This window comes from Carassius gibelio, chromosome A3 (assembly GCF_023724105.1).
Source record: "Carassius gibelio isolate Cgi1373 ecotype wild population from Czech Republic chromosome A3, carGib1.2-hapl.c, whole genome shotgun sequence".
NCBI classification, from domain to species: domain Eukaryota; kingdom Metazoa; phylum Chordata; class Actinopteri; order Cypriniformes; family Cyprinidae; genus Carassius; species Carassius gibelio.
The window spans coordinates 32,568,198-32,582,194 of NC_068373.1; the positions used below are offsets into that span (position 1 = coordinate 32,568,198).

Genomic DNA, 13,997 nt, shown 5'->3' on the forward strand with positions numbered 1-13,997 from the left:
TAACTCGGCTTCTGTCTCATTACAACTATACATATTATATATTTTGCTATTGTACTCTGGAGTAACACTTTCATAAACTTTTCTATACCCTTCTGATTATATAATGTAAATTATATAATGTAAAATATAAACGTTGCCTTGTACCTTAGATGTGCAGTGACAATAAAGTTAAATCTAATCTAATCTAAATCTGCCTGATACACACAATAAATAATAATAGGGTCATATAGATCATAATACAGTCTCAGAGGAAGCACAGTTTCCACAGATCCTTTCACTCGATTGGGATGTTCTCTTTTATTCTGGACACAAGGACAGTGACTGGAACATCGAGCTTATTTCGCAATATTAAACACATATTTATACCGATTTCATCAGGCTCTGAAAATTCTTCAGAAGAACACAAAGAATCTTCTCAGCTGCTGACTCTTGCGTCATCAGAACAGTGTTCAACATGCCACTGTTTCCATTTACCAAGGTCTTGCACTGTTTTTGTCAGGGCTGAACACAGCCTAGGTCAAACAGAGAAGACTAAGACTAAGAGTGAGACAAATGGCAGTCAGAAGAGAAAACTGTCAAATTGACATTTACATTTTACATTTACATTTAGTTATTTAGCAGACACTAGAGGGCCAAGTGTAGCTGGAGATGTCACATTTACCAGAATTCCCACATCCATAAATACACATACATGCTACATACATAGTGTCATAAATAAAAACAGCATGCAGGAAAGAGAGTTAAAAGACAGAAGTGAAACTAACAGAAAGGCACTCGTGTGCAGAAATGAAGTCACTTTTCACACAAATATGAGACAACACTTCTCCATTATGTACTGGAATATAAAGCAACGTGAGCAGGCTTGAAACCCTTAGTCTGTAGATCAGAGGAAGTGAACAAACACAGGAAGAGCTGATAGTGTTTAAAGAAAGAGTTGAGATCATATAATAAAGATAAAGACTGAGAGAAAGAGAGAATGTCTGATAATAGTCATCTGTGTCTGCTGGGACTGATCTTTCTCTCTTTACTTCTCACAGGTAAAGAAATCTGTTTTCTCTTCAAGACACTCAGTGGAATCAGACTGAGAACGATGATCAGTTTATTCTTGCCCATATTCCCGTTGTGCTCTCAGAGTCTTGTTGGTACATACAGAACACAGCTCTCTGATAATGAACAATAGTTTAATCTGGAGTGTGTGTTGTTTAGGAAAAATATAATGTTTTGTAGATTCTGATTGTTATTCTGTTATGCTTTATATTTTAATTTATTAATATATAACATTAATTTATTGATATATAACATAATGATCAGATGTTCTTGTGTTTCAGGTGTCAGTGGAGTGGATGATGTTCATGTGTTCATCAGTTCTGGTGAAGATGTCCGTCTGCCCTGTAATAATGCTCTTCAGGACTGTACATCAACTACATGGAACCATTACAGTTATTCAGCAGCAGTTGAATTGATTAAATTAGGGTTAAAGAATAAAGACTCAGAGAGACATGAGAGACATGAGAGACTGAGTCTGGGGTCTGACTGCTCTCTGAACATCAGGAACATCTCAACAGAAGATCATGGATCTTACATCTGTCAACAATGGACTGGTGAGGGTGGACCACGACTAAGACCTGATGCTGGTGTTTATCTGCATGTTCTTCATGGTAATTTATGATTATGTGAACAATTTAAAAAGGGTAAATTCTTGATTTAATATCTCCTGATGATTGAAGAGTGTGTGATGTGTGTGTTATTCTGTGTTTCAGTCTCATCCTCACACACTGAGATCAGTGCAGGTCTCTCTGTGACTCTCTTCTGTCGGCTGTATTCATATCCTCAAGTCTCTTGTGATGATTGGATCCGTTCTGAGAGAATTGATCTGTTCTGGGTGAATCAGACTGGTGTTAAATCAGACTCCAGATATCAGATATCATCCTCATCATATCCCTGTATCATCTCTCTGACTACAACACTCCTGAATGAAGATGACAACAGAGAGTGGAGATGTGAAGTTACTCAGAGAGATCAAGTCAAGACCTCAGTCACATACACTGTCAAGAGTTCAGGTGAGAAAACATCTCATTATCAGTTTTAGAGTCTCATAATGTCAGTATCATTAAGGACTGTTAGAGTCACTGAAGCAGAACAAACCGAGAAACAAAAGCTTCTTTCAGTCTGACAGAAGAAACTCAAAGCACTGCTGCAAACTAATGAACCGCAGTCGAGTTTAACAGTCCAGAACCTGATGATGGGAATAATGAAGGAATTGAGACTTGACAGAAAAATGTGTGTACTCCTGGCACAATTGTATGTGAGTGACACTGACTCCCAATATACACACACCCCTGGTTTAGTCCCGCCCCTGACTCTGATTGACAGGTATCTGTGTAAGGCATCAGAAATTCAAATGGAGTCCATTTGAGTTTTGGCAGATTACATACATGACACAGAGAGAGTGAAATAGCAGACATGGTAATAAATACTGCTATTTAAATATGACAGGCTCATAACTCATAAGACATGGGAAATACAGTTTCAAATGAACTTTGCTTTTCCATTTGAAACTTGGCACTGTGCATTCGCGAATGTGAAAACACAAACAGTATACAAGATTTGCAATTGTGTTTGGATTGTCACAATTAATGCATTTAATTGTAAATTTAATGCATAAAATTACATTTGGAATTTCCTTTTGAAAATAGTCCAGAAAGTCTTTCCATAAAACATACCACTTTTGTAAATGTTTTGAGTTTCAGATGATTAAATCTTGTGGTTTGGAAAATACAGTATAGAAAAATATTTCACAGACACTTGAAAACCACTGTTTTACAGTTTGATGCTTCTAAACTAACATTAATCTTTCACAGCTCAAGCTGATTCAACGACAACAGTGAATCTAGTCACAAAATCAACACCAACAACAGCAGTGATTTCAGTCCACAGCACAGACTTCCCTACAGCAGCAGGGACTACTACACCAGGTACAGTCAAATGAACTTCCTCTTTCATTTCACTGAATCCTCTCGTGTCCACCTTAACAAATGAATGCAATCACTTAAAATAAAAGCGTAGTTTCAATTAAATAAAGTGATGAAAATTAAGTGTCATCTTATGGATTTTGAAAGTCAAGTCAATGTTCAGTTATTTTGTACTTTTTGAAGAGTTTCCGTTGAGGTTTTTGTGTTTATAACTGTGCTGAAGAGTAGAGCTCGTGGTTTGGTTGTAGATGATGACTGTGGTGTTTGTTGCTTTATGCAGTGAATAGAGATGTCTTAATATCAGTGCAGTGAAAAAATGTTTTATTTGTTCACTGTTACCTGTATATTTTAGCTGTAGTCAATATGATCAATTGGTTTTGCTGCTCTAAACTAAGTCTAACTCTCTAACCATTGGGCCACAGCTGCCCCACAAACTGCTTGTAATAGATGCCAATACTAGATTGGTACACGTCAGGAACAGCTGATGGTTGAGTGATGCGAGCTCGACTGACGTGTCCTGACTGAACTAACACAATGCTGAGTTTCTCTCTGCTCTGTCCTCTTTATTTTGTGTAATAATGATCGGTAATGATCTAAGCCATTAGAGAAATCAGCTCTATGAGAAAATTATAGACTATTCTGTGAAATAGACTATTCTATTCTATTCAGTGCGGTTTTCAGCTTTTAGTCCTTTCTTGAGTCCTTAATACATCTTTACAGAAAAAATATTTTTTAAACATAAAAGCTAGACTATAATGGCCAAAATAATGTCTTTTCAGACAAAAGTGGATTTGTGGAAACTTTCAGAGATCAATTTGACTGTTTCTTATTGTGTTTCAGTCTCATATAAAGGAGGTATTAGTATTTAGTAACACCTCTCTTCTTAACAACTGTCAATGAAAACAGTGATGATGGAGCATAAACTGTGTGTCATGTAGTGATCAAGTATAGAACTGTGATGTTTCTCAAACTCTGAGACGACATCAAGCTGAACTACAGCAGCAGCTCCTGCACAAGCTTCATCTGCACTCTCACACACCAGCAGACCTTCTCACAGACTGGTTTTGTGCTTACAAATGTCAACTACAGACTTTCATACAAACACATCTGGCACTTTCCTGAGTCTCGGTAATGGACTGTTGTGAAAATGACCTCAGAGGATGTCAGTATTAATATTACTGTAATACTGCTGTAGTGTTTTCGCTCGGCCAGTTGTTTAGTACATTGCAATTGATTGTTTTTAGAGAACCAGCACAGATTAACTTTCTATAAAATCATCATCACAAGCATCCATTGTCTTAAAGGGATCCCTGGGTATTAAGACAACTATAGCTTAATCTAACACAAATTATGTCCTAACTAAAAATATGTAGTTGAAAAATCATAAAAATGTATGCTACTATAAAAAAATCACATAGTTTTGTACATATTTTGGACTATGGGGGGTAGTGATGGGAAGTTCGATTCTTTTCCGTGAACCGGTTCTTTCAGACAGTTCGATTCAATAAACTGGTTGAAAAAAATGGTTCAGCGGTTCTTTTATGCCCGACGTAATGACGTCATTGGCGATGACAATAATGGCATCACGTCTATCAAACATTCAAATATATAAAGTCAGTAACTTTAGTCAGTTAAAAACTTCATAATCATGAAAGGCGTCTAAAAGGCAAAGGGGGAGGTGTTGCTTCAATTTATAATAACGTTTTCAGGATTTCTCAGAGGGCAGGCTTCAAGTATAACTCGTTTGAAGTAATGGTGCTTCATTTAACATTATCCAGAGAAACCAATGTTAATGATAAATCCCCTGTTATGTTTGTACTGGCTACTGTATACAGGCCACCAGGGCACCATACAGACTTTATTAAAGAGTTTGGTGATTTTACATCCGAGTTAGTTCTGGCTGCAGATAAAGTCTTAATAGTTGGTGATTTTAATATCCATGTCGATAATGAAAAAGATGTATTGGGATCAGCATTTATAGACATTCTGAACTCTATTGGTGTTAGACAACACGTTTCAGGACCTACTCATTGTCGAAATCATACTCTAGATTTAATACTGTCACATGGAATTGATGTTGATAGTGTTGAAATTATTCAGCCAAGTGATGATATCTCAGATCATTATTTAGTTCTGTGTAAACTTCATATAGCCAAAATTGTAAATTCTACTTCTTGTTACAAGTATCGAAGAACCATCACTTCTACCACAAAAGACAGCTTTTTAAGTTATCTTCCTGATGTATCCGAATTCCTTAGCATATCCAAAACCTCAGAACAACTTGATGATGTAACAGAAACTATGGACTCTCTCTTTTCTAGCACTTTAAATACAGTTGCTCCTTTACGCTTAAGAAAGGTTAAGGAAAACAGTTTGACACCATGGTATAATGAGCATTCTCGCACCCTAAAGAGAGCAGCCCGAAAAATGGAGCGCAGCTGGAGGAAAACAAAACTAGAGGTATTTCGTATTGCTTGGCGGGAAAGTAGCATATCCTACCGAAAAGCATTAAAAACTGCTAGATCTGATTACTTTTCTTCTCTTTTAGAAGAAAACAAACATAACCCCAGGTATTTATTCAATACAGTGGCTAAATTAACGAAAAATAAAGCCTCAACAAGTGTTGACATTTCCCAACACCACAGCAGTAATGACTTTATGAACTACTTTACTTCTAAAATCGATACTATTAGAGATAAAATTGCAACCATTCAGCCGTCAGCTACAGTTTCGCATCAGACAGTGCACTATAGACCCCCTGAGGAACAGTTCCACTCATTCTCTACTATAGGAGAGGAAGAATTGTATAAACTTGTTAAATCATCTAAACTTACAACATGTATGTTAGACCCTATACCATCTAAGCTCTTAAAAGAGGTGCTTCCAGAAGTCATAGGTCCTCTTCTGACTATTATTAATTCCTCATTGTTATTAGGACATGTCCCCAAAACCTTCAAACTGGCTGTTATTAAGCCTCTCATAAAAAAGCCACAACTTGACCCCAGAGAACTAGTTAATTATAGACCAATCTCGAATCTCCCTTTTCTGTCCAAGATACTAGAAAAGGTGGTATCCTCACAATTATATTCCTTCTTAGAGAAAAATGGTATATGTGAGGATTTCCAGTCAGGATATAGACCGTATCATAGTACTGAAACTGCTCTCCTTAGAGTTACAAATGATCTGCTCTTATCATCTGATCGTGGGTGTATCTCTCTATTAGTTTTATTGGATCTTAGTGCTGCGTTTGACACAATTGACCACAACATTCTTTTGCATAGACTTGAACACTTTGTTGGCATCAGTGGAAGTGCATTAGCATGGTTTAAATCGTACTTATATGACCGCCATCAGTTCGTAGCAGTGAATGAAGATGTATCATATCGATCACAAGTGCAGTATGGAGTACCTCAAGGCTCAGTTCTAGGGCCGCTACTCTTCACGCTTTATATGTTACCCTTGGGAGATATCATCAGGAAACATGGTGTTAGCTTTCACTGTTATGCTGATGATACGCAGCTCTATATTTCCTCGCAGCCCGGTGAAACACACCAATTTGAAATGGAATGCATAGTCGATATAAAAAATTGGATGACGAGTAATTTCTTACTGCTAAATTCAGAAAAAACAGAGGTGTTAATCATAGGGCCTAAAAAACTCTACTTGTAATAACCTAGAACACTGTCTAAGACTTGATGGTTGCTCTGTCAATTCTTCGTCATCAGTTAGGAACCTAGGTGTGCTACTTGATCGCAATCTTTCCTTAGAAAGCCACGTTTCTAGCATTTGTAAAACTGCATTTTTCCATCTCAAAAATATATCTAAATTACGGCCTATGCTCTCAATGTCAAATGCAGAAATGTTAATCCATGCATTTATGACTTCAAGGTTAGACTATTGTAATGCTTTATTGGGTGGTTGTTCTGCACGCTTGGTAAACAAACTACAGCTAGTCCAAAATGCAGCAGCAAGAGTTCTTACTAGAACCAGGAAGTATGACCATATTAGCCCGGTCCTGTCCACACTGCACTGGCTCCCTATCAAACATCGTATATATTTTAAAATATTGCTTATTACTTATAAAGCCCTGAATGGTTTAGCACATCAGTATTTGAATGAGCTCCTTTTACATTATACTCCTCTACGTCCGCTACGTTCTCAAAACTCAGGCAATTTGATAATACCTAGAATATCAAAATCAACTGCGGGCGGCAGATCCTTTTCCTATTTGGCGCCTAAACTCTGGAATAACCTACCTAACATTGCTCGAGAGGCAGACACACTCTTGCAGTTTAAATCTAGATTAAAGACCCATCTCTTTAACCTGGCATACACATAACATACTAATATGCTTTTAATATCCGAATCCGTTAAAGGATTTTTAGGCTGCATTAATTAGGTAAACTGGAACCGGAACACTTCACATAACACCGTACTTTCTACATCATTAGAAGAATGGCATCTACGATAATATTTGTCTGTTTCTCTCTTGTTCCGAGGTCACCGTGGCCACCAGATCCAGTCTGTGTCCAGATCAGAGGGTCACTGCAGTCACCCGGATCCAGTACGTATCCAGACCAGATGGTGGATCAGCACCTAGAAAGGACCTCTACTGCCCTGAAAGACAGCGGAGACCAGGACAACTAGAGCCCAGATACAGATCCCCTGTAAAGACCTTGTCTCAGAGGAGCACCAGGACAAGACCACAGGAAACAGATGATTCTTCTGCACAATCTGACTTTGCTGCAGTCTGGAATTGAACTACTGGTTTCGTCTGGTCAGAGGAGAACTGGCCCCCCAACTGAGCCTGGTTTCTCCCAAGGTTTTTTTTCTCCATTCTGTCACCGATGGAGTTTCGGTTCCTTGCCGCTGTCGCCTCTGGCTTGCTTAGTTGGGGTCACTTCATCTACAGCGATATCATTGACTTGATTGCAAATTAAAACAGACACTATTTCAACTGAACAGAGATGACATAACTGAATTCAATGATGAACTGCCTTTATCATTTTGCATTATTGAGACACTGTTTTCCAAATGAATGTTGTTCAGTGCTTTGGCACAATGTATTTTGTTTAAAGCACTATATAAATAAAGGTGATTGATTGATTGATTGATTTCTAATGTTATCTATTTTATCAGTGAAGAAATTCATAAAGTCATTACTATTTAACGTTGGTGGAATATTTGAATCAGGTGGCGTCTGGTAATTTGTTAACTTAGCCACTGTGCTAAATAAAAACCTTGGATTGTTTTGGTTATTTTCTATGAGTTTGTGGATATGCTCTGCCCTAGCAGTAGTTTTTCTCCATTTGCTTTTAATACTACGAGAATAATGACACACATTAACTGAGAGTTTTAAAAAAAATGTACTGTACTTGTTATTGTAGTTTGCTTAATGTTGGGGATTCTGTCCCCTTTAGTTTACATTGTCTTCATTTGGCTTTTAATTAAACTTGAGTTAAACTTCATGTTCACATTGCTAATCACCCGACTTGGCTTGACTTTTCTCCTTGTGCTCTGGAGCTTCATGTGATCTGGATGATATTTGATATGGCGATGCACGTGATTATCAAAGGTTTTTATCATGGTAAGTTTAATTCTGACATCTAAAAATTCTCACATGAAGATACATTCACTATAAAAATAAAATGACAGAAGATATTTGGTTTCTGAGAGGAGCAAAAATATTTAAGTGCTAATTTTAAGCATTTAAAAAAATAAGCATTTTTGTTCTGACCCACACTGGCAGATTGTTTTGCATTTTGCTTTTCTAATAAATGGATTATTAAATATTTGAACTGGTGAACAAAAATACTTTATTTATTTATTGCAATGCAACCTGTTTGGTGAAAATTCCTGTATTTTGTGTTCATATTACATAAAAGCATATGTCCCACCTACAACTCCTGCCAGCACCGAGACGGTTACCAGCAACCTTCCAGTAACTAGTTCAAGTCTCTAACCATTAGGCCACAGCTGCCCAAACAAAACCATGGAAGACTTCAGTCAACAAGACAGCTGCTGTCCAATGCTAGACCTAGCAGAAAGAAAACTCTAGCATCCTCAGAAACGACACATGACACCTCAGCACTACCATTACTTTGAGATATAACTGTTATATATAATATATATAAACGGTTATTATATAATTCATATAACTGAATCATGCCTAACCATTGTTTTGAGGACATTTACCTCAAGAGGAAGTATTGCTCGACGAGGATTCATTGTGACTTCAGTCTTGAGGAGACATACGCCGCGAAGCTCTCTCACGGATTGAAGAAGAGGCGGAGTTACGAGACTTCTCAGACAGTTCAAGTGTCCAATGGAGTTAAGACTCTCAAGCTATTTTTAAGACTTGAGATTGGTTAATAATTTGTCGAATTAACAGACCCACATGCAGACTGACCAATAGCATTGATTTGAGTATATTAAATATATGAAAATATTAAATTGATAAAATTTGGACATAGAAGGTTTCCAACTGACAATGACGATATGCATTGTGTCTCTAAATACAGCTCCATCAGAACATGACTCAGTCTGCAGTTCAGAGGAAGTGAACAAACACAGGAAGAGCTTTTAAAGAGTGTTTAAATAAAGAGTTGAGATCATATACTGAAGAGAAAGACTGAGAGAAAGAGAGAATGTCTGATAATAATCATCTGTGTCTGCTGGGACTGATCTTTCTCTCTTCACTTCTCACAGGTGAACACACTTCTACACACTCTTTAAACTCCTGTGAAAGAGTTCAGTGTAAAGTTTCATTTATTAATATATAACATATGATCACTCTATTGTTCTTGTGTTTCAGGTGTCAGTGGAGTGGATGATGTTCATATGTTCATCAGTTCTGGTGAAGATGTCCGTCTGCCCTGTAATAATGCTCTTCAGGACTGTAACTCAACTACATGGCTCTATTTCAGTTATTCAGCAACAGTTGAACTGATTGGTTTAGGGATAAAGAAAGACACAGAGAGTCATGAGAGACTGAGTCTGGGGTCTCACTGCTCTCTGAACATCAGGAACATCTCAACAGAAGATCATGGATCTTACATCTGTCAACAATGGACTGGTGAGAATGGACCACGACTAAGACCTGATGCTGGTGTTTATCTGCATGTTCTTCATGGTAATTTATGATTATGTTGTCAATTTAAAAAGGGTAAATTCTTGATTTAATCTCTGATGATGATTGAAGAGTGTGTGATGTGTGTGTTATTCTGTGTTTCAGTCTCATCCTCACACACTGAGATCAGTGCAGGTCTCTCTGTGACTCTCTTCTGTCGGCTGTATTCATATCCTGGAGTCTCTTGTGATGATTCGGACGGTTCTGAGAGAATTGATCTGTTCTGGGTGAATCAGGCTGGTGTTAAATCAGACTCCAGATATCAGATATCATCCTCATCAGATCCCTGTATCATCTCTCTGAATACAACACTCCTGAATGAAGATCACAACAGAGAGTGGAGATGTGAAGTTACTCAGAGAGATCAAGTCAAGACCTCAGTCACATACACTGTCAAGAGTTCAGGTGAGAAAACATCTCATCAATCAGTCTCTGTTAGATGTGCTAACAGAATACTAATGCTAACGTTATCTTGTGTGATTAAAATATGATTCTCATAATCTACAGTTGTCATAATCTAATCCGATTTTGTGTATACAGGAGCTGAAAAAAATACTACAGTAAAAGTAAAGAAGATTGCGTTCATAGACAAAGAGCAAACACACTACAGCATTTTTAAATGTTTTAAAGAAAGTACCTTTGTATATCTGCTAATATCTGCTGATCTTTACGTTACAGTTACAAAAAAAAAAAAAAAAAAAAAAAAAGCTTCCACACAGTTTTTGAAACTATGACTCCATTTCTCTAAACTCTTCACACAAAACACACTCAAACATGCAAAAGCAAACACTTCTTTCAAAACTATTTTAACTCTTCTAATAATGGTATTTTTTTCTTAGCACAAACATAACGTAATCAGCAGTAATTAGCAGTGTTTCAGTTCCTGCTCAAGAGATCTGAGCTCATTATGTCTGCAAGCGCACATGATCCTGAACTGAACACCACATACACACACACACACACATGTACATATGTGAACATGAACATGATGAGCATGATCCTGAACACTACACACACACACACACACACACACACACACACACACACACACACGTACATATGTGAACATGATCCTGAACACTAAATGTCTGAACTGTACTCTATATTATACAGAACAATAGTAGCTAAAGGAGTAAACAGTAGTTTTGCCTTGTTTTCAATAAACACTACATTTAAATGTGAGACTGACTTTATAAGGACATTTTTAATATGGTTAAATAAATGTTTAAGGATTGTCAAACATTTACATTTTTTTTTTTTTTTTTTTTTTGATATAGTGACCAGTAAATACAGTTTGGTTAGGCTAGTCTGATAGAAACGGTAGGTTGTTTGGCTGATTTAATTAAAACTGGGTTTAAATTCAGTTTATTAAACCGGCTGAACATATTACTCTGTTAACTGTAAAGATCAAGTTTAATGGTGTGCAGCAGAAGAAAAGAGGAAGTGACATCTGATTGTGTGAGAGTTCACATCATCATCATCATCATCATCATCATGTCTAATCTGGGTTCAGAGATGATCTCTGCTCTTTGTATGCAACATATAAATGGAGCAACTCATGTCCATGGTCACACTCTGGACCTTATTTTGTCTAATGGTGTCGCTGTAGAAGATGTCTCCTTCTCTGATCACAGTCCTATTGATAATACTGTCCATGCTGAGAATTCTGCAGTTCTGGAAAAACATCTGTGCCATTACCCTCGTTGTATAAATTCATCTATTCCTCCTCAGTTTAGTGAAATCTGTCATGTATCTTGAGTCCCACACACAGCAGAAACATGTCTCCAAACCTCAACAGTGAGATCTCCGCTCTGAAAACACCACAACTGCGATCATTAATTCACTACTTTACTAAGGAAGGTCTAGAATGGCTGTCAACTGTCTCAATACTGTAATAACAACAATTATTTCCAGTAACTCATCAACATCTAAACCTCTGTAATTCTCATCTGACAGAAATAAAGTCAGTCTGGTTAGTAATGAGTGAAGCTGGTGAAGCTGTTTGTGGAGATGTTTAATCAGATCTTGAGAGATTTAATGTCTTTTATCGTCAGTTGATTTAATCTAAGACTGTGTCTGAAGTCAGGTTAAACTAATGATATTTGCCTTGTGTATAAGGAGCGTCCAGATTCTCATTGAGTCGTGCTTCTTGATCATTTGAGGAGTCTTGGAGTACGAGCAGAAGAAGAGTGTCTTGTTGTCTCTTCTAGGAGTGCATTTACATATGAGACACTTTCATTTATTAATCTAGCTCACACAGGTCTGGCACATATTTATCATCTTTGTGACGTGTAGGTAAAGTATTAAGATGTTTATTTCTGTTCATTATGTTTGAACAGTACGAGATCACATGATCACAGATCCAGGAGAAACTGAAGTCTGTAGTTCTGCTGGATCATTATTCAGAGGTACATCAGTTCATTAATTGAATTGTTAATTAATAGAATTGATCATCATTTGATACCTTTGATTTCATTCACAAAGTCTTGATTCTGTTCATCTTTCCATCTTTCCTGCAGTGATTTTGATTATTGTTGAGTTTGCTGTGTTTGCTGCTCCTACTGTGATTCTTCTTCAGATCATCTGTGCAAGAAGAGCTGGTGAGTTTTTCAGAGGATTCACATTGATCTGAAACAATCTGCACTCATGAGAGCTCAGCAAATGATTTTGTGTTCAGTTATTTTGCAGAGAGGAAGGACTCGCAGCAGTCAGAAGAAAAAGAGATTAATACAATAATAGAATAAATAAGATTTATCTTCATCTCTATGAATTTAATTCATATTTGCATACAGTTTTGAAGGATATTTTCCAGTGCTCCATACTGTACTGAATACATTAAATATAATATTAAATCCTTACTTATGAACATTATATGAATGATTTCTTTCCACCTACATTATGCTGCAACATGTTTTTATGTCAGACATACAGTCTTGTTCAAAATAATAGCAGTACAATGTGACTAACCAGAATAATCAAGGTTTTTCGTATATTTTTTTTATTGCTACGTGGCAAACAAGTTACCAGTAGGTTCAGTAGATTGTCAGAAAACAAATGAGACCCAGCATTCATGATATGCACGCTCTTAAGGCTGTGCAATTGGGCAATTAGTTGAATTAGTTGAAAGGGGTGTGTTCAAAAAAATAGCAGTGTGGCATTCAATCACTGAGGTCATCAATTTTGTGAAGAAACAGGTGTGAATCAGGTGGCCCCTATTTAAGGATGAAGCCAACACTTGTTGAACATGCATTTGAAAGCTGAGGAAAATGGGTCGTTCAAGACATTGTTCAGAAGAACAGCGTACTTTGATTAAAAAGTTGATTAGAGAGGGGAAAACCTATAAAGAGGTGCAAAAAATGATAGGCTGTTCAGCTAAAATGATCTCCAATGCCTTAAAATGGAGAGCAAAACCAGAGAGACGTGGAAGAAAACGGAAGACAACCATCAAAATGGATAGAAGAATAACCAGAATGGCAAAGGCTCAGCCAATGATCACCTCCAGGATGATCAAAGACAGTCTGGAGTTACCTGTAAGTACTGTGACAGTTAGAAGACGTCTGTGTGAAGCTAATCTATTTTCAAGAATCCCCCGCAAAGTCCCTCTGTTAAAAAAAAGGCATGTGCAGAAGAGGTTACAATTTGCCAAAGAACACATCAACTGGCCTAAAGAGAAATGGAGGAACATTTTGTGGACTGATGAGAGTAAAATTGTTCTTTTTGGGTCCAAGGGCCACAGGCAGTTTGTGAGACGACCCCCAAACTCTGAATTCAAGCCACAGTACACAGTGAAGACAGTGAAGCATGGAGGTGCAAGCATCATGATATGGGCATGTTTCTCCTACTATGGTGTTGGGCCTATTTATCGCATACCAGGGATCATGGATCAGTTTGCATAT

General features: G+C 37.2%; 1 protein-coding gene across 4 annotated transcripts in view; it reads left to right on the forward strand.

Moving 5' to 3' along the window:
* The first annotated feature begins 870 nt into the window (after positions 1–870).
* LOC127956263 (uncharacterized) overlaps positions 871–13,997 on the forward strand; it is a 142,401-nt gene continuing 129,274 nt past the window's right edge. Inside the window, exons 1-4 of one of the 4 annotated variants that reach the window (XM_052554099.1) lie at positions 871–1,037; positions 1,329–1,658; positions 1,761–2,060; positions 2,862–2,975. In XM_052554099.1, coding sequence (XP_052410059.1) covers positions 977–1,037; positions 1,329–1,658; positions 1,761–2,060; positions 2,862–2,975 — 805 coding nt within the window. In that variant the 5' untranslated portion in view covers positions 871–976. Of the gene's footprint in view, positions 1,038–1,328; positions 1,659–1,760; positions 2,061–2,861; positions 2,976–9,559; positions 9,681–9,786; positions 10,105–10,206; positions 10,507–13,997 lie in introns of those variants that run through there. The other 3 variants (XM_052554141.1, XM_052554127.1, XM_052554121.1) reach the window with 3 other exon arrangements.